We start from the raw sequence: 20,651 nt of genomic DNA on the forward strand, positions 1-20,651 counted from the left end.
TTGACTTTAAAAAGGTTTTTAATAAAATAATAAAACAAATAAGACTTTCCCCATAAGAAAAAAAATATAGGACATACTTTGAAAAATTCCTTGCTTTTGACATTAACTGAATATATATAGATATATATATATATATAGAGAGAGAGAGAGAGAGAGAGAGAGAGAGAGAGAGAGAGAGAGAGAGAAGAGGGAGAGAGAGAGAGAAAGAGGGAGAGAGAGAGAGAGAGAGAGAGAGAGAGAGATTACCAATTTGCATTTTCTCTTTATAGTCTGCTTTCTATACCATCTGTGGACATAGTTCAAAGGGTGAACGCAGGGGTTTGTGGCGTTTAATTAAACAGCCTCAAATATATTTGGGCAGCAGCAGCAAATACCAATTAACTTATCCCTTGCAGCAAAGCACAAATCACATTATACATACTACACATCACAGTCCAGCCATTCCGCATAAACCCTCCTTAGACAAAATAATTAAAAGCTCCTCAAACTGAATGCACAGCCATATAAATGATACAAATTTTATTTTTTTTTTTATGCTGAGATTTATACTTTATATGCAAGCTCAATAAATATGCTTTCTATTGATGTATAGTTTGTTAGAATATGAGAATATTTGGTTGAGATACCACTGCACTTTATGTTGTAAACAGAATTCTGAGAATTAAAAAATTAAAATACATAGAAATGAATTTTTAAAATGGTTAAAATGAAGTTGTTAGCATTGCATATTATTAATCAAAATTATATTTTGATATATTTACAGTAGGAAACTTGTCAAATTTCTTCATGGAACAAACTTCACTAAATATTCCAATGATGGCCTAAAATAAATTTGACAATTTTCACTCAATTTTGATACAATGTATTTTTGACTATTGAAAGAAATATACTCACGTGGTCCAGTATCACACATAAAGTGTACAGTATATATAAGTACACCCCTCACAAATATTTTAAACTCATATTTTTAATAGGAAGCTATAAAATATTATATTTGTGCATATACATTAGATTAGTCAGTACTGAAGCCAAATCTGGAGCTTATCTAACAAAATAACTTATGATAACGATCCAAAAACAAGTACACCCCAAATTATATGTTATAGAAAAATATTAACTACAAATTTTAAAAAAGGAAAAATCAAGAAAACGCTCCAGTTACTAAAGTGACCCTTGTTTCCCAAGGAAGGGAATGGAAATGTTATGTGGAAAACTTCCAATATGGGGATTTCATTCAGAAAGCCACTCGTCTGAAAGAGTATATAATCGGGCCAATGAAATGCCAATGAGTTGGCAGCATCAGCTTGCGCAGCTGATACTTGTTGCAATCAATTTGGCAATATAAGCACAGCAAGAGCAAGGTGAGGCATTCTCTTTTAGCTGAAGAGACTTAACCCACAGCTTAACCAGAAGCGTTCCCTTCGGGTGGGGAACTTCAATGCTATGTGGAAAACTTCCACTATGGGGAAATGTCTGGAAAACGGCATAATGATTGAACCTTACCTTCGCCCCCGATGAGAGGTTTGTCAGGCAAAAGAGAGCATGAGCGCACCTGCATCACCAGAGGCGTGGTCTTCCAACGTGTTCCCTGGCACTTACTTATCCCACTTCAACAGAAGATTTACAAATTTAGATGTATTTTTCGGGAGACGCAAGCGTCTAGATAATTTCTAGGAATTTAATACGATAGTACGTTGGGAAAGCGTGCAGTCCCGATAGGGAGAACGCTGCGGGGGCCATCTGCTACCCAAGTGGGGAGATATGGTGGCAAAAAAGCATATGGACTAGCCCTGAGAAGGGGGAGTACACATATGAATATAATGGCCCGTTTCCACTGAGTGGTACGGTACGGTTCGGTTTGGTTTGGTACGCTTTTATAGCCATTTCCACTGTCAAAAAGCGTACCGAACCGAACCGTACCGTACCACTTTTTCGGCACCCTTTCGAAAGGGTACCAAAGACGAGAAAGGGTACCAAAAGGCGGAGCTAGACGCGCAGCTGAACGCTATTGGTTTACAGAGATACGTCATTCGCTTACGCAACAAGCCAGAATGAAAACAAAAAACCCGCCATGTTTGAAATACACAGCCGACGAGCCGAGACATTACAGCGGAATGATTTATACATATAATAACGAGCCATGGTCGACCTGGGCTCAAACAAACCTTGTCGTCGTCTTGATAAACAGCCACAAAGCCAAGAAGAAGAGCAGATTTACCCTGTGCCCCGTAGTTTTTTACGAGGCAGTCTGAGGCGCGAGCGGTTTCGCTTTCTTGCTAGCGCTCGCGCGCGTCTAACATTATATCTGAAATAACAAACTTCTTGAGCTGATGATAATTACCTGCGCTTGATTATTGATGTGCTTTTAAAACCCGATCCTGTCAGACACTGACAAACGCGAGAGTGAAGCGTGAAGAAACAAAGGAGAAGCCGGAAAAAAAGGAGCACATTATTTTTTCAGCAAACATGAACAAAATGCCATGTATAACTAACTTATTATCTTCACATTTTGGACTATTATGAACTCAGATTGACGGAATTACTCTCTAACAGAGGCTACGTGTGCTGCGGAAGATTACAGACACAGATGAGAGGTTTTCACTGACTAGGCTATAATTTGTATTGTATTGTTTTGAACATAAATACGGACGAAAATGTCTGCTGTGTGTATTTCTTCTGTAGTTGGTAACATTTTGGAGACTGCAAGGGGCTGTATGCGTCTATATATGTTCATTTATTTAGTTATTTAATATAATCACAGACGTTACAGTAGGCTGTTTCGCACTATCATTGATCTGCAGTTATAATCAACTCATGTTCATTGAAAAATTACTAATAAACATTTATACACAAGCATTTATGTGTATGAAGCATCTGTTTTGTGAGAAGAGCTTCTCATATGATATGTAAGTGACCTGTACAGCTTTATTGTAGACATTTCCTCGAGCGAGAATGACGTCGACTGAAACTGTCTGTCATACACCACGCCCACCAAAAGGGTACCCTTGTTAGTGGAAACGCAAGCCTGATAAAGGTGACCTGTACCAAACCGAACCAAACTGTACCGTACCGGTCAGTGGAAACGAGCCATAAGATGGTTAGCGGAGAGGGAAAACACGGGTCCGCCTGTGAGGGGGACTGCACCTTGGCCGAACAAGCATATGGGATAGCCTAGTGGGGATCACGCATGGCAGGCACCTATACCCAGAACACGGGCTGACCAGCGGGCAGACCTACAACGTAACGGGCCAGCATGTGACTCCTCCGTTGAGTAAATGCTGGGGGCCTCGGAGGAATCTCTGCAGGGCTCGCCTAAGCGGGGAACTTTACTTACAGAGTGCATAAACCTACGTATCTCTGTGTTAGGGACAATGGCGCAGCAAGCATGTTACAACACCTTAACCGAGTTGTTTCCTCAATCACCTCGCAGATTATAAAATCTTGCAAATGTATCAGGTGTTGCCCAGCCCGCAGCTCTACAGATGTCTGTTAGAGAGGTGCTGCGTGCAAGCGCCCAAAAGGTTGCGATGCTCCGAGTGGAGTGCGCATGAACTCCTGGGGAACTGGCTCGCCCTGACTTGGTAAGTGAGGGAGATGGCATCCACTATCCAGTGGGCCAACTTCTGTTTAGATATGGCACATCCCTTCTGCCGACCACCATAACAGACGAAGAGCTGCTCAGATGATTTAAAGCTCTGAGTGCGGTCCAGATAGATTCCCATTATAGGGCTGGGTCTGCCTCCTCCAGGGGCAGTGCATGCAGGCTCACTACCTGGTCCTTAAACGGTGTGGTAGGAACCTTGGGCACGTAGCCAGGGTGGGGTCTCAGGACAAAGTGAGAGTAGGTCGGCCCGAATTCCAGGCACGTGTCACTGACCGAAAATGCCACCAGATCCCAGACCCTCTTAATTGATGCCAACACAACCAGCAGAGCTGTCTTCAGGGAGAGAAATCTTAAAGATACTGAGTCGAGTGGTTCAAAGGGATCTGTACACAGACTTGTGAGAACAAGGGCGAGATCCCAAGAGGGCATGAGAAGGGGGCGGGGTGGATGAATTCACCTACCACTTCTGAGGAACCGGATGATGAGGTTATGCCTTCCCTTGGTGCTGCCAACCACCGCATCATAGAGAGCGGAGATGGCAGCCGCGTAAGCCTTGAGTGTGGAAGGCGGCAGCCTGCTCTCCAGCTTCTCTTGAAGGAAAAAAGCACAACGCTGATCTGGCAAGTTTGGGGGTCCTCTCTGCGAGAGATGTGAATAGTGAATAGTCTCCACTTCAGGGCGCAGGCGCACCTCGTCGAGGGGGCTCTAGCATGAGTGATGGTATTAACCACCGCAGTCGATAGGTTACCTAAGTCTTCCTCGCGTCTAAGGACCACACATGGAGGTTCCAAAGATCTGGGCGAGGGAGCCAGATGGTGTCCTGTCCTTGAGAGAGTAGGTCCTCTCACAAAGGGATCTACCAGGGGAGGGCCGTCGTGAGGAGGGAGAGTTCTGACATCCAGGTCCGGTTGAGCCAGAGAGGCGCAACAAGCAAGACCTGCTCCTCGTTCTCCCTGGCCTTCCACAGTAACTGCGCGAGCAGGCTCCCTGGGGAAACACATATTTGCACATGCCCCGAGGCCAGCTGTGGGCCAGTGCATCCGTGCCAAGAGGCTATGAGCTGGCAATGAGCGTTCTCGGGGGAAGCAAACAGATCGATCTGGGTTTCCCCGAATCGTGCCCATATCAGCCGAACAGACTCGGGGTGGAGTCTCCATGCTCCTGACGCTGCCAACTCATTGGCATTTCATTGGCCCGATTATATACTCTTTCAGATGATTGGCTTTCTGAACAAAATCCACATGGTGGAAGTTTTCCACATAGCATTGAAGTTCCACCTCCCGAAGGGGAAGCAAAAAAAATTAACAATTTAATTGAAACTTTGTAGGTTGTAGATTTTTTGCAACATTTTGCTTGAATTTAATTGTATTATCTTTAAATTTCTAAATGTTTGATGACTAAAATATTATTTTAATAAATATATCTGTTTAAAAAATCTGTTTTGTTTAAATGCACCAAAATACATTGCCTATATTCACTGATAAAGGGATAAAAATATTCATTTTCAAAATGGGGTGTACTCAATTATGCTGAGCACTGTACATATGTACTGTGTATATTCACAGTAGCAATATAAAGTTAGGGGTAAAGTTTTTTGTTTTTGATTTCTGAAGGCTCATGTGACAATGAAAACTGTTGTAAGTATGCAGAAAATTCAGCTTTGAATCACATAAATAAATGTACAGTTGAAATCAGAATTATTAGCCCTCCTTTGAATTTTTTAATCGTATATCTTTTTTGATAGTCTACAGAATAAACCATCGTTATTCAATAACTTGCCTAATAACCCTAACCTGCCTAGTTAACTAATTAACCTAGTTAAGCCTTTAAATGTTCCTTAAAGCTGTATAGAAGTGTCTTGAAAATTTTCTGTTAAATATTATTTACTGTCATCATGGCAAAGATCAAATAAATCAGTTATTAGAAATCAGTTATTAAAACTATTATGTTTAGAAATGTGCTGAAAAAAATATTTTCTCTGTTAAACAGAAATTGGGGAAAAAAATGTACAGGGGGCTAATAATTCATGGGGTTTAATAATTCTGACTTCAACTGTATACCCTTTACCCTTTTTAAACAATAGTACACAGAATTCTAACTGATAATAGTTTTGTTGTTGGTGTTTGTGCAGTTTCTGAGAACCCTCTCATCCTAGAAAATTCCATCAAAGATAAAAAGGACCCTTGGTTAATGCAGAGTGAATGAAAAACCAAGATGACATCAGTGCAAAAATAAACAAGGTAATCACTGACAGTAGCGCTAATGGGAAACCGCAAGAGTTTGCTTCTAAGAAAAGCTAAAAATACACAGCCAGAGGCCATTAAAACCTATTCAAGGACACATAATAAGTGTCAAGGAGACAAGGTGAAGAGTTTAGAAAATCAATTCTTTATTAACGGCAGGTTTTATGTAGTGCATTAAGCTGAACATATTTGGCACGTTGAACATAGTGCACTTAGAGATGACTGTGCATGCTTTTAATATGCTCTCTCCATTTTTGGATGGGAGGACTTCCGCGAGCCACAAGTTTTTTCAGCAGAGGACTGGGCTCCAAATGAGGCACATCAGGAAAAGCATGGTGGTAATACTCCAATCTCTCCAGCACTCTTTCCAGGCCCACCATACTGGCGTAGAACATGGGTCCACCTCTGTGCCTTGGAAAGCCATAACCAAATAGGTAGATGACATCGATATCTTCAGGTTGGCCTGCAATTTTATCCTCCAGAATTCTGAAGCCTTCATTGGCCAGGGCGAAAAGGCATCGCTCAATGATCTCCTGATCCGTGATTTTGCGTGGTTGAATCCCGTACCTGGTCCTATAGGTCTTCAGAAGGTTCTGGATGAGTGGATCAGGCTTGGCATTTGTATCCCCTGGTTTGTCATACATGTACCATCCACGACCAGTCTTCTGGCCAAACCGTCCTTGCTCGCAGACCATGTCTGGAATAGGGCAGTACTTTCGCCCTTGGCGTCTACGTGGAGGATCTTTTGGGTCAACATCAGGCCCGGTCAAGCCCGATTCTTTCCGGACTCTCCAACCAACATCAAGGCCTGCAAGATCAGACATCCTGAAGACTCCCATCGCAAAACCAAAGTCCTCCAGAGCCTTGTCGATTTGTTCAGGCGTAGCTCCTTCTTCCAGCAGAAAGGTAGCTTGCTCTAGGTAAGGCATCAGCATGCGGTTTCCAACAAAACCAGGGCAGTTTCCAACTGCCACACTCACCTTCCCCATCCTCTTCCCAAGGCTCATTGCTGTAGCAATGGCTTCATTTGAGGAACAAAGCCCGCAGACGACTTCCAGGAGCTTCATGACGTGAGCAGGTGAAAAGAAGTGCATCCCAGCCACGAGCTGAGGTCTGTCCGTCATACCAGCCAACGCATCCACATCCAGACCAGAGGTGTTAGTGCAGAGCAGAGTGGCTGGTCTACACACCTTGGAGAGTTCCCTGAAAATCTGCTTCTTAAGTGCCATGTCTTCAAAGACCGCTTCAATGACGAGATCCACATCCTTCAGGTCCTGCAGACTGAGGGAGAACTTGAGGAGACTGAGGGAGGCACTCACTCCTCGTCTTTTAGCATCTCTTTCCAGCATGCCAATCACCATCTGCCTGCCAGTCTCCAAAAGTTTCTTATCTGACTCCACAGCTATGACAGAAATTCCCACTCGTGCCAAAGACACAACTATGCCCCTTCCCATAGTGCCTAGACCTAGAAGGGTGACATATTAATGATTAATACAGAGCAAAAGAAAGCAACCAATTTGAATAGCATTAAAACAATATAAGCACATTGACAACTGGTGAAATTGTGCCGGATTTCTATGCATGATGGTTTGTAAACAGCCTCTGCGGATAAGAGAACATGTCTGCTTGTCTTAAATATCAGGCAAACACATGTTTTCAACATTAGTGCATTAAAAGTAACCAATAAGTGCCCAAGATAAGAATTCTGAAATGAAATGAGACAATACATTTTTTGTCAAATTTTGTATTGTTCTACAAATGTACAAAACGTAAGCATTGAAATCAATTTAAGTTATATAAATTCAAATTACTTGAAAAATAATAACAATAATAAGAAAGTATTTTTGAATGACATGAATCATTTATGAAACTGTTATTATTATTATTTAAAAGGTTTATTGTCTACACATACAACGAAAGTCAGTGAAATCCAACAAAAATGTAATTATTATTATTATTATAGGTTATAACCGAGTAAGTAAGACCTACTGTAGGGTTGAAAATATAATAATTGTTAATATAAATTAATAAAACTTAATATTAATGTTTTTGAGAACTTCTGTGAATCTTTTTTGTTGTTGTCAATTTGCTTAGTATTTTTTATATAAATTTTTAGCTTTAATTCATTTTCACAAAAGTTTCATTTAATTTTAGTGCTTCAATTTCAGTTATCAAGATAATATTTTTATTTCATTTAGATTTTTCATTAAATGTCCATTATTTGTTTTATTTTAACTTCAACTTTGATATCAAATGTTTTGGTTTTACTTAATGATAATAACCCTCCTATAATCCCCAGGCCTTGTTCATGCACATAAAGACTTTTTCATTTGTTACCTATGACGGCCGCACTCCTGATCTCTCTGGGTTTGCTATTGTTCCACTGAGCTCCACTGGGTAAAGTCCACTTCTCAGCTGTCCTCTGAGCAAAGAAGCTGTACTGAAGAGCCTGAGCCTGGCCAGAGTTGAAGAGAGTGGCCATCAGTTCACTTTCCCTCTTTATCCCCTCACTGTAAGGCAGTGTAGCTGCCCGCACCGCCTGAACACAAGCCAGAGGTGCCATCACTCCTCGAGCCTTCTTTTGGACTTGCATGGTGGCCACTTCGAATACGCCATCCAGATCTGGAGGACAGGGTGTGGTCAGCGTGCTCAGTCTTCGAGAAGACAGTGGTTTGCCTATGAAATATATGAAAGTAAAACATAATAGATTTAAAGTAAACTGAAAAAAAATGTTCATTGGATTTTCAAAATTTAGGTTAAGTGTTTGCAAACAATTTATAGGCAGAATTTAATCAAACTTATTAAATTTTGTAATGTCCAACTTAATTTGCTTGTTTAAATTCAGCCCATATAAATAGTTTGCCACCAATTACCTTAAAAAATTTAGCAAATCTAATGAATCATTTTTTTCAGTGTACACCTTAAATCAAAATCAAACCTTTTTGGGGTGTATGTATAAATATGACAGTCATTATTGTTCTTCAAAACAGTGACAAACTTTGCATTTAGAAGATTCATGTATTCAAAATGTACAGTTTCTCACTTCTGCCAATAATAATAATAAAAAATTATGATATCACAGCACTCTTCTATACTCTGATATCATCAGGTCTTCTGACCAATCAAATGCTCTTTAGTATCAGAAACTTTCCACCTCTAAAAGACAAGGCTAAATTCAGTCACTTCTCCACATTTCAAAAATCATTCATACAATTCATACATAGGGTTCACAAAAAGTGTTTTCTACAGTATATATATATATATATATATATATATATATATATATATATATATATATATATATATATATATATATATATATATATATATATATATATATATATTTATATATATTATATATATATATATATATATATATATTTTTTTTTTTAAATATATATATGAAATAAATAACCCGTGCATGTGTTATTTTATTTATTTGTACGGCTGTGTTTTCACTTCAAGAGGAACATTTAATTGATTTTACTTGAAGGGTCTACAGTATGTGGAATGATGTGATATGTGCTTTACTGCAAAAACCCTTTAATTGCTAATTGAAATTTCTTTTCTTTTATTTATTTACTATGAATGATTCTATGGATTCTAGTTTGAAAACCACTGAAGTATAACATAAAAATGTCAATGAGCCAAACAACTTCAGTGTCTACATCATCATACTCAGCTATACACCCATTCACACTTCTTCATTCCTGGCTACGCACATACACAAACACACACACAACAAATCAACACACACACACACACACAACAGCTCATCAAAACGAAATTTCTAGTGGTTCTAGCATTTGACTTCCTGCCTCAGTAAAAGGATTACGCAGGGCGGTACTTGATTCAATATAGCGTCTAACTGCATTAGATTCATCTTTCTCTCTGGAATCTGGGTCACTCTGATGAGCTTTAAAGGGCCAGCAGAACCACAAACCAATATTTTTTTTCACTTTCACCACTGTTTTTGCAGGACACTCCATGTGAAGGAGCTAAAAAAAATAGTTATCATCATTCATCAACAGTTGACTGATCATATTAAATATAGCAAATAATGTAAATATTTTACAAATGTTATGTCTAAGTATTCAAATGAAGCATTATTTAATTAAATATGCACTAATTTGCACACATTTATAGCCCAAAATCTCAAAACTTGATGAAGTTGGGCTCAAAATTCTTGATGAATTTTTTTCAACATTTTTATGTCTATATAAGAGGAGATTTTATAAATATTTTTCTATAAATAATGAAAATACTGTGATAATCCAGAAAATATAGATTTTTTTTCTGGAGATTAAATTTATATAAAGAGGAATTTTATGTATGAACAAATCCCTTTGTAAAATAAAATCTAATAAAATCTGTATATAGATATTGATAAAACTGTTGTGTTTGTAAATGCTGCTGAAGGTTAGATTATTTTCTCAATTTAAAATGAGAATAATCCCATTTCAAGAAAATTGATCTTAAATATACAGTATGAATTAATTGAAATGAAAATGACACAAAGCACATTACAAAAATGCCATACTCTAAAAATTGAAAAAGGAGTTTTGGCCTGCAGCATCTTGCATTAAAGAACATGATTTATTTCCTAAATACAGCAGCACCAAATATTACATTTTTCTCTCAATTTAGCAATAATCCACAAATGATGAAGGATATACAGTATGTAGATTGTTCAGTGATTATAAGTAACAGGTAAATAAAAGTATACTGAGCGCATACTTTTGACATCTAGTGTTCTGTGCTGGATGATGTAGATGTATGTGTGGTTAATCTGTGATGATGTGGGCTGGACGTGAATCACTAATGCTGTGATTTATTTAAGTACGGCTGGGTCAGATCCTGATAGGTGCATGTGGCAGATGTTTCAGCAACTGCAAAACAAGATAAATCTCTGTAGCGATGAGAGACGAGAGAGAGAGAGAGAGAGATGCTACAAAATGTGTTGAGGGAGAATTAGCGTGGTTTATTTCTACATGGTTTTCTGTTACAATTGACATTTTTAAAAGAAAAAAATTATGAGTTAAATAGTTCTGATCTAAAAGTTAAAATTGAAAAGTTGATTTAATGAAATAACAAAAAAGTTATATTAATAAATCTTTAATCATGTTAGTGATTTGAAAGCAATGATACAACAAAATTATATTGACTTTATATCATCATTATGAAGTATACTAATATTCTTATATTGCTACTGTGCAAAATTGTTGAGTTGGTAATGCTGCAATATTTTTAATACAATTTTAATACTCAATTGTATTACTTTCTTACATTTTATTTTTATTAATTGATGTTTTTAATAATTTCATTATCAATCATTTTCTAATATGTGGATTTGGGCCAGTTGGCATTTCTGTGTGGAGTTTGCCTGTTCTCCCCCTGTTTGTGTGGGTTTCTTCCGGGTGCTCCTGTTTCACCCACAGTCCAAAGACATGCGGTACAGGTGAATTGAATAAACCAAATTGGCCATACTGTAAGAGTGCGTGTGTAAATGTGAATGTGTCTGGCTGTTTCCCAGTACTGGGTTGCAGCTGGAAGGGCATACGCTGCATAAAACATAAGTTGGAATAGTTGGTGGTTCATTCCGCTGTGGCAATATCTGAAATACAGACTGAGCCGAAGACTGAGCCGAACAGATTTGGGTTTCGACAGACATTTCTTACTATTATAGTTTTTTGTTTTTTTTTCAATTTAAATACTTGCTAATAAATAGATTTTTTTTATTATTATCATCATTTATTATATTTTTAACAAGTAAAAGCAATACCACGCACACACAATACTACTGCGACAAAATAACAAAGTAAATTCTTTATTAGTACTTGATTAAAAGTTTAGATATTAACGCTACATAAATATATTAAAAGATAAATATCAAAACATTCTTTCTGCTTTTAACAAATGGGGGCTCGTCCTAAACCTGAAATTTCAAAGCAAAATGGAAATTAGTTTGGTTAAAATACTTTGAAATATACTTGATTTGGTACACTTTAATTTAGTTAAGATAAGAATGCAAACCCTGAACCATAAATAGTGTGAGCACTCAGAATTTGTTTTGCTTTAATTCGTCACCTTGGAATTATAAGGTTCTATCTGCGTTCTGAATGATTTTGAGTTATTGAGCTTCAAAGTTTTTGCATTCCATATAGCAAACAGTATGTGTGGAACATTTGTTTTTCAAAGAAAAAGTCCTAAAATGTAAACAACTTATAAAAAAACATCCCATAATGTAAATAAGTTGTCATTTAATAAGAATATGTCAATAACTAAATTTTGACAAAAATGTCAGATAGAACCTTATAATTCTAAGTTGATGATTTGTCTCTTTTTTGGAGGTGACACATTATTAATTGTATCCTGTTAGGGTTAACAATTATACACTTCTACTATTTGTAGGCATGGGCCGGTATAAGATTGTAACGGTATGATAACCTTGGATAAAAATTTCACAGTTTCATGGTATTGTGATCACTGCTCTAAAATATATTCATTTTAAACATCTGGGTAAAAAACAACAACTTTTGTCCGCTTTGAAAACAATGGCTGCGTCTGAAATAGCATACTTCCATACTATATAGTACGCTAAAAACAGGATGTGAGCCGAGTAATATGTCAGAATTCATAGGAATATAAAAAACAGTATGCTAGAAATACCAAGATGACCAACTACTTGCGGCGACGCTACGCTATCCTATCATGCACCACGAGAGAATTCATGAATGGGAGTGAAGCGGTGTTTCATGTGATGAAAAAATGGCGAATGTAGTACGACTGAGCTTCATTCACACTACTCACATTCATAATGTATAGTACATACTTTCAATCCGTTGAGTAGTAAATTCAAATGGAGTACCTACTGAGTAGTAGACGATTTCGGATGTAGCCAATATATTTTAATTTGAGAAACATTTCAAATATTTCGAAGCAGTAAACAAGTCAGGCTAAACAATTCAAATGAATCATTAGCTGTGTTGCCATCCAAACATGCAAATTAAATATATGCGCAAAACTGGAATTTCGCATAAAAACGACATGTGAATAAAGCAGCGTTTCCATCCAATAAGTCAGAGATCAAAATCGTCACTTCCTGATTAACTGGTGCCAAATATCAACAGTAAAGACGGAATTTGCTGTGATAGGAGAAGCTGCATCAATCTTTTCTTTATTTAATTAATTACTTGAGTCTTAAAAGACAATGCTGACACGTTATGAACGTGTGGCAGCGTTTAAAGGCATGAATTGTGAAGCACAGACACTCTTGTCAATTCTGAAGGTAATTAATAATATAATAACACTAATACTGAAATGGTTAACGCATTTTAGAATGACCAAAACAACGTTTCAGATGTTTTACAATGTGCTCAGCCTGCTGGCTTGTCCATTGACACATTTTTATCATCACATGATCTCTTATAACAATGACTAATTTTAATGCGCAGACTGGAATTTGTTCGGTAAAAGTGTTTCCATCGTAGTTTATGCGCATCTTTTCTTATCGAATAAAAAGTTTATCCTACTCATTTATGCACATATGTTTTTTTATGCGTATTTTCTAAATTTATTTGCATCTTGGCACTTCCATCATCCGTTTTTTGTTAAAATAGTTGGATGGAAACATAGCTAGTGACTTCTGCTGTCTTCATTAGTCGAAGTCTTTTCTGTTGGAGGTACTGTTGTCCTAAAAAGCAACAACAACAACAACAAAAAAAAACTTAAAAAAAAATTCATATACCATTGGAACGGTATAAAAGACAATTTTGGCCGTTTTTAAACCTTTTTCAATCTGCGGTATACCTTGAAAACGGTTATTGTCCCATGCCTAACTATGTGATTTGTTATAATGAGGTAAAGAGAATAAATTATCATTATGTACTTTCACATTCATAAGTTTGATTATCCTTTTCAGTAGTTCCTGGTCATTCCCTTTAAACAAATTCTCAGTGGAATCACCATAATTACATCCTGACATTTCTGACTGGTCTGGACCGTTTACAATAGGCATTTCCCTTTAGTCAGTGAAGTCAGGTGCATTTGGCGGACGTCCACTATACCTGTGCCACGTCTGCTATTGCAATTCCATTTAGTTGACTGTTGTGAGGATTTGGCCGTGTTGATCTTCGCTCAGCGTGTGATTACAGTGAGAGAGCATTAGTTGTGTGGCCAATCTTTAATCTCCCTCCAAAGCTTATCCTGACTCCACATGAACCCGGATCTCTCCGTAAGACTGTCACATTACAAAAGATCTGCTCTCTCTTGGAATACAACCAACAGCCACGCTCACAAGAAGATGAATCGCTTCACAAGAATCCAGCAGTCCTTTCAATGATTTAATTGCTCTCAAATGATTCTGTCATTATTGAAGGAAATGAGGGGTCAAGCAGGAGTTGAAGCATTGACATTCATTTTGCAGAGAGCGCCTAATAACTTTGCAAAAAAATCACTATTCGGTATATGATATCATTAACAAAGATTTTATACTTCACTTGAACCATAAATAGCCAGTTTTATTCTAAGCTAAGTCCCTAAATACAATCATTACCATGTTTTTTTCAGTTTGAGATCATATAAATACCCTCTTATCATAAAACTGAATAAAAGATACACAATACTCCACAAGAACTTGACTCCTAATAAAAATGTAATTTGCTCAAAACGTTCTTCAATGCTCAGAGGGGCCGCAATTAATATTCGAATAATGTTTGCTCCTTTCCACTTCTTGAAAAATGGATCAGCAGCATAGAACGACTCTGAATCTCGTTGACAAGGATATGAAACATTAATTCCATTTGCTGCGACAAAGGATTTATCTGGTGCGTCCCCCCTGACTCTGAAAGCCTGCCAAAGACTCGGATTCCCTTACGCTCGTTTAATATCCGTATATCTGCTTCACAAGCACAAAACATACCTACAGCCTTCAGAGCGAACTCCAGAGCCACCTCACAAGTATTCTGCTCTGTGACCTGGTCCACCATGCCCAGCTTCAAAGCCTCCTGCGCTGAGACGTGGCGTCCTGTTAGAAAAAAAAAAGATCATTCAACTGATGCTAAACTGAGTCATGTAGGATGCTTTACTAGATTATTTTTACACACGATATATTATGAAAACAGGTGAGGAACATCCCAGCATAATCATAAAACAACTGAAATCACATTTGTGCTCATTTGTTAAACGATTGGCTCACACACACAAAAAAACTTCAATTAATGACTCGTGCTCACAAATTTTCAATCCTGCAAGCTGTTATTTAACCACAGGAATAAACAGCTAGAGAATGTTCAAAAGAAATGTATGAAAAAAGCACAGAAAAAACATTACTTTTGTGTTCCACTGTAAAATGAACAGTGTATGCATTAAGAATGATATGAGGGTTAGTATGTATTTATTAGTGGATGAATTAATGTTGTAAACCCAAGTCAAATCAATTGGAAACAATATACAATACTGACATCTAGTGGGAGTTTATTCAATTCTGAGAATATGTTGTGATACATTATATAATAGGGAATATTCTTAGCAAATCACTCCATCTTTGTACTATTTTTTTCCGGCTAACTGAGTTTTGACCATTGACTGGATTTTACTGAGATAAATTGAACATGTTATGTTGAGTTTTGGTCATCGAATTGCTTTTGCTGAGGTACAATTAACATGTTATGTTGAGTTTGGTCATCGAATTGCTTTTGCTGAGGTACAATTAACATGTTATGTTGAGTTTTAGTCATTGAATGCCTTTTACAGAGGTAAATTTAACATGTTAGGTTGACTTTTAGTCATTGAATGGATTTTACAGATGTAAATTTCACATGTTATGTTGAGTTTTGGTCAGTGAATCGCTTTTACAGAGGTAAATTTAACATGTTGTGTTGAGTTGTGGTCATTGAATGGCTTTTACTGAGGCAAATTTACCATGCTGTTGAGTTTTGGTCATTGAATGGCTTTTACTGAGGCAAATTTACCATGCTGTTGAGTTTTGGTCATTTAATGGCTTTTACTGAGGTAAATTTAACATGTCATGTTGAGTTTTGGTCAGTGAATGGCTTTTAACGAGGTAAATTTAGCATGTTATGTTGAGTTTTGGTCAGTGAATGGCTTTTAACGAGGTAAATTTCACATGTTATGTTGAGTTATGTTAATTGAATGGTTTTTACAGAGGTAATTTTAACATTTATGCTGAAATTTGGTCATTGAATGGCTTTTACAGAGGTAAATTTAACATGTTATGTTGAGTTATGTCAACTGAATGGTTTTTACAGAGGTAAATTTAACATGTTATGCTGAAATTTGGTAATTGAGTGGCTTTTACTGTTGTAAACAACATGTTGTGTTGAGTTTTTGTTATTGAATGGCTTTTACTGGGGTTAATTTAACATGTTATGTTGAGTTTTAGTCATTGAATGGCTTTTACTGGGGTTAATTTAACATGTCATGTTGAGATTTGGTCAGTGAATGGCTTTTGACTGAAGTAAATTAAACATGTTATTGTTCATGTAATTCCCAGGATGGTTTATTGACGTTGTTTGGTGATTTTGTAATTACTGGAAATATGATTCATTTCAGAAAGATAGTGTTTCTTTAAACATAACTTCTAATGTTCATTCTTGGTAAAACTATGTTATAACAAAGGTTATTATAAAATCATTATAATCATTGCCATGCAATACGTTTAAATTGCACAAAACCTTTAAATTGCACTGTAAGCTAAATACTAGTATCTTACAAAATAACTAGTAAAATATTATGTTCTGTCATAGCAAAGAAAGAGGAAGTTAGTTATCAAAACTATTTTGTTTAAAAAATGATTCTCTCTGTTCAACATTGTTTGGAAAATCTTTGAAAAATAATTGAAACTTCACAGCAGGGCTAACTAATTTGTCTTTAATTGTATATTTCATGCATTTGCACCTGTTCACTTCTGTCCAATATGTTTTCAGGATTCTTGCAGAGAAAGTGTGTGGTTGAAGTTAGCAACGGGCCCAAAATCGGTTGGAATGAATTGCAGGTTTGCCAGTGCGATAAGTGTATGATTTACCAGTGGTGATCAGTTCTAGGGCAGCAGGAATTCCAATGAGTCTGGGTAGACGCTGCGTTCCCCCCGCAGCAGGCAGAATGCCTAAAGTCACTTCTGGAAGTCCAAGACGTGCCTTGAACAAATAATCCAGGACAAGCTCTTCTTATAAACCACAAAACAACAACCTTGCCCTGCTATGATAACTTGAAGAAATATTGATATCAAAGTTCAACCAATTAACTAAAGACCTATCAGCACTAGACAGCTTGCGCAAGCAAGTCGTTAGTATGAAAACTTTAAAGAATAAACAGCAGCATAAAACGGTTTACCTTATAGTGTGCGATGCGGTAGTGACAGACTAGTGCTAATTCAAAACCTCCACCTAAAGCAACCCCCTCTATGGCAGCAACCACAGGTTTCTCTCCTGCCTCTATGGCATCCAACAAGGGAACTAGTGGAGGTCCTCTCAATGGTCCAGCAAACTCACGAATGTCAGCGCCTGTAGAAGAATTCATCAACATCAGACATGAGTTGGTCTCTAGAAAGTGAATTATCTAATATTATGTTAAAATGTGAGAAATTATTATTTTAAACATTATTTAAAAAATTATTTTAAATAATTATTCTAAACACCCAAATTATTCTTCACCCCAAAAAAATGAATAATACACCAGAAATACACCAAGCCATCCTCAGTTTATATGTTTATATGATTTTCTTAGTTGTAAATTTTATCCTGGCTTTTCCATAATGGTGTCCCTTTTTTAGCTTCGAAAAGTGAATAAATCTGTTATAAAATTACTCATATGGTGCCAGAGGGTTAACATGTCTTATGATGAAGCAGATCAATGTGTTTTTAACAAAAATATTTAGCATTTTTTTATTCAGAAACTCAAATCACAGACTTAAGTGGCTGCCAAATGCTCTGCTCCAACTTTTTACTTATTTATTTAAATTTACAATAAACATTCCCAACAATTTCTTGGCTGAGCTCTCGCTCAACACACTGTATATAAGACACATTCACAGCAGAAGCTCTGGTATGAACAGACGAACATGAATAACCAATAGTAGAAGCTCCACACAGTTTATGTGAAAAGAAGATGATAACAAACAACAATGAAATTACAGTGAAATCCTTTTAAATCTTAATTTTTCAATAGATTTATGCAATTTTGGAAGCTTCAAAAGCCATTACCCAATACCATAATACAGCATGAATGAGCAAAATAAAAAGTAAAACTACTATGTTCATCTGAAAGAACAAAGTCATATACAGCAAAGATGGCTTGAGGGTGAGTAAATTATGAGGAAATTTTCATTTTTGTTTAAACTATTTCTTTAAGTATTCTGGTAATAGTTCATTTTAAAGTCCCTGTTTTACATATACAGTATTTACTATGTAATTACTATGTCGTCGTCATTGCATAACCTGACTAACTAGTCCTAAACCTACGCTTGAACCTAACCTTTAACTGTGTAGTTGCCTTATATATCCTCGCACTTTCTTCGGTAAGAACACTGTAAGTACACGTCAAAACTTAATACAGCTGTTATGCAATTCATTCATATTATGTAAAAAATTTAAACACTCTCTGGGTACAACCAAAAACATTAAGAGCTTAATGTTAAACTTGCGTTTTGCCAAACATTAGCGCAATATAAAACAGTGAATATTGTAAAAATAGGATTAATCTTAATCTTAATTTGAAAATATGTTTTCTTGTGTAATTCCACTAGGTGGCAATAGTTATTTATTAATCCAAGAAATACAGCAGGTGTCTTTTTCCCTTTAGCAGCACTTTAAAAAGATTTTTAGATGAAACCATGGTCCATGGTGGCAAACAACTACTGACACTTTCACCAAAAAATGTCAACCTGTAAAACAACAACAAAACATGTGGCTCAAACATGCACTGACATCATATGAAGCAAAACACTATGTGCAAAAAAGTGAACATTTATTTATTCATTTTCTTTTAGTCCCTTTATTAATCCGGGGTCGCCAACGCGGAATGAACCACCAACTTATCCAGCACATGTTTTATGCAGCGGATGCCCTTCCAGCTGCAACCCATCACTGGGAAACACCTATACACACAATCACACACATACACTACGGCTAAAAGTCGCCTAAAGGTGAACATTATTTACAATGTCATTACCTTTAATCTACAGCCTCATTACACAAACAGCACGTAAATTTAAGATGCAGTCTCTTTAAGGCTAGAATGGTCGACTTTTGCCCTAATTGGCAGGACAAGTTAACGAAGGTTTTGCTGGTGACAAATTCCAAAGTCTTGCAATAGTTACCAAAATAAGAGCCAGTCTGCAAATTTTACAGTCAGAGTTGACGGATTTCACAGAAAAGCAATACTTTATTTTAAATTTTCTATATTCTAACCTCCACAGAATCGACCATTCTCTCCACAGATCACCACAGCTGTGACCTTTGGGTCACTCAGGGCTCGCTCCATGGTCTTCGAGATGGCATGACGCACTGCAGAGCTGAGGAGAAAGAGCAGATGAGCAAATTAATCCATACAGATACTGACTTACCTGGACTTATAATAATGCTCTTGAAAATGGACCTTTTAATGACACTTTGCATGTTGCAAACTTGTAATAATCTTATTACTTATTTATTGCAAATATGCAAACCTTTCTAGACATGCAATTAAGTACATTCAACCATATAATGTATGCAAGCTCGTCAATCACTATAGTTTGGGGTTTATTTATTGAGAACACGTACAAATTGATTGGAAAACGAAAGTGTGTTAAGTTTTGACACTAAACGTTTTAATAGTAAATAGCTTTATTAGTGAAGTTTCACTCACCTTAAGGCATTGACTGGTGGGTTGGTAAGAGTGATCAGCGCTACTGATCGTTTAACAAGTTCATATCGGGCCATTGTGTTGAGCTCAACTGTGCTGTTATGAGTTGAAAGAAGTGCAGGACTTTGAAACTTGTGACCAGAGAACTCAAGTGCGTCAATATGCAATCACACCCACTCCTGCTTTAATTATTTGAGCGGGTCTTAAAGTGACGACAGGTCACATTTTTAGAATCTCTTCTACTGCAATTGACTGAGAGTAGAAAAATAAAAAAAATAAGATGTTCAAAAAATCACATCTGGTCACCGCAGGACACACTTCCATTCCCGGAAGCGAATTTACACATCTACTATGGTGAAGGACTGGCTCATGGTTGCGTAACGTGACGTCAGGTCAAACCGAGTATAAATGTTTAGTATTAAATGGTTGAAAGAGATTTAACAATGTTGCAGTGTAATACATTAGAAACGGGAAAGCTCAGAAAAACGAAGCATTGTGTAAATTTAAATGACTTTAAATTATTTTACATTAATGAGTGTAATTAATTAATTAATTAACTGTTAGTTTAATGGTATTTTTTATTTATTTTATCCTTATTTATTTTTTCTTGCCCCTGGCAATAACTGTTTATAACTGCTCTTTACTGTTAATATACTCTCTCATTTTTATTTTTCAAAAATGTGAGATGCTTGTATTAAGTTTGTACATGGATTAAAACAATGTTAAACGAGAAGAAAAACACGAGATATTATTTCATATGTTTTTTTAAGTTTTGTTTTATAAATAACTAATTATTTTTAAAGAATTTTTTATTTTGCTTTGCAGCATGCGATATCTTATCACATTTATATTCCAGCATATTTGTTTGCACTAAGGATTCATTTTAATATAAAACGGCAAATGTTAATAATTATTTTGTAAACTACCAGGGAATCATCAACTAG

The 20,651-nt window shown here is 36.6% G+C and overlaps 1 protein-coding gene across 1 annotated transcript; it reads right to left on the reverse strand.

The window, feature by feature from the left end:
- Positions 1-5,969: 5,969 nt before the first annotated feature.
- ehhadh (enoyl-CoA, hydratase/3-hydroxyacyl CoA dehydrogenase) lies at positions 5,970-20,052 on the reverse strand. Its single transcript, XM_056465647.1, has 7 exons — positions 19,711-20,052; positions 19,275-19,378; positions 17,200-17,369; positions 16,892-17,003; positions 14,768-14,872; positions 8,185-8,523; positions 5,970-7,312 (listed from the first exon to the last, which is right to left on the reverse strand). Exons 1-7 carry the CDS (start codon positions 19,782-19,784, stop codon positions 6,060-6,062), a joined length of 2,157 nt encoding a protein of 718 aa, XP_056321622.1. The 5' UTR covers positions 19,785-20,052; the 3' UTR covers positions 5,970-6,059.
- Between the last annotated feature and the right edge of the window lie 599 nt (positions 20,053-20,651).

Source organism: Danio aesculapii, chromosome 9 (genome assembly GCF_903798145.1).
Source record: "Danio aesculapii chromosome 9, fDanAes4.1, whole genome shotgun sequence".
Classification (NCBI taxonomy): Eukaryota; Metazoa; Chordata; class Actinopteri; order Cypriniformes; family Danionidae; genus Danio; species Danio aesculapii.

What these genes read in the sequence shown, in the direction of transcription:
- ehhadh (XM_056465647.1), bottom strand. Translation starts at nt 19,784, where the DNA reads ATGGCCCGATATGAACTTGTTAAACGATCAGTAGCGCTGATCACTCTT. An exon ending in CCACCAGTCAATGCCTTAAG is followed by an intron (nt 19,379 to 19,710) that starts GTGAGTGAAACT and finishes CTTTCTCCTCAG; the next exon opens with CTCTGCAGTGCGTCATGCCA. An exon ending in GTTCGCTCTGAAGGCTGTAG is followed by an intron (nt 8,524 to 14,767) that starts GTATGTTTTGTG and finishes TATATTTCATAG; the next exon opens with GCAAACCACTGTCTTCTCGA.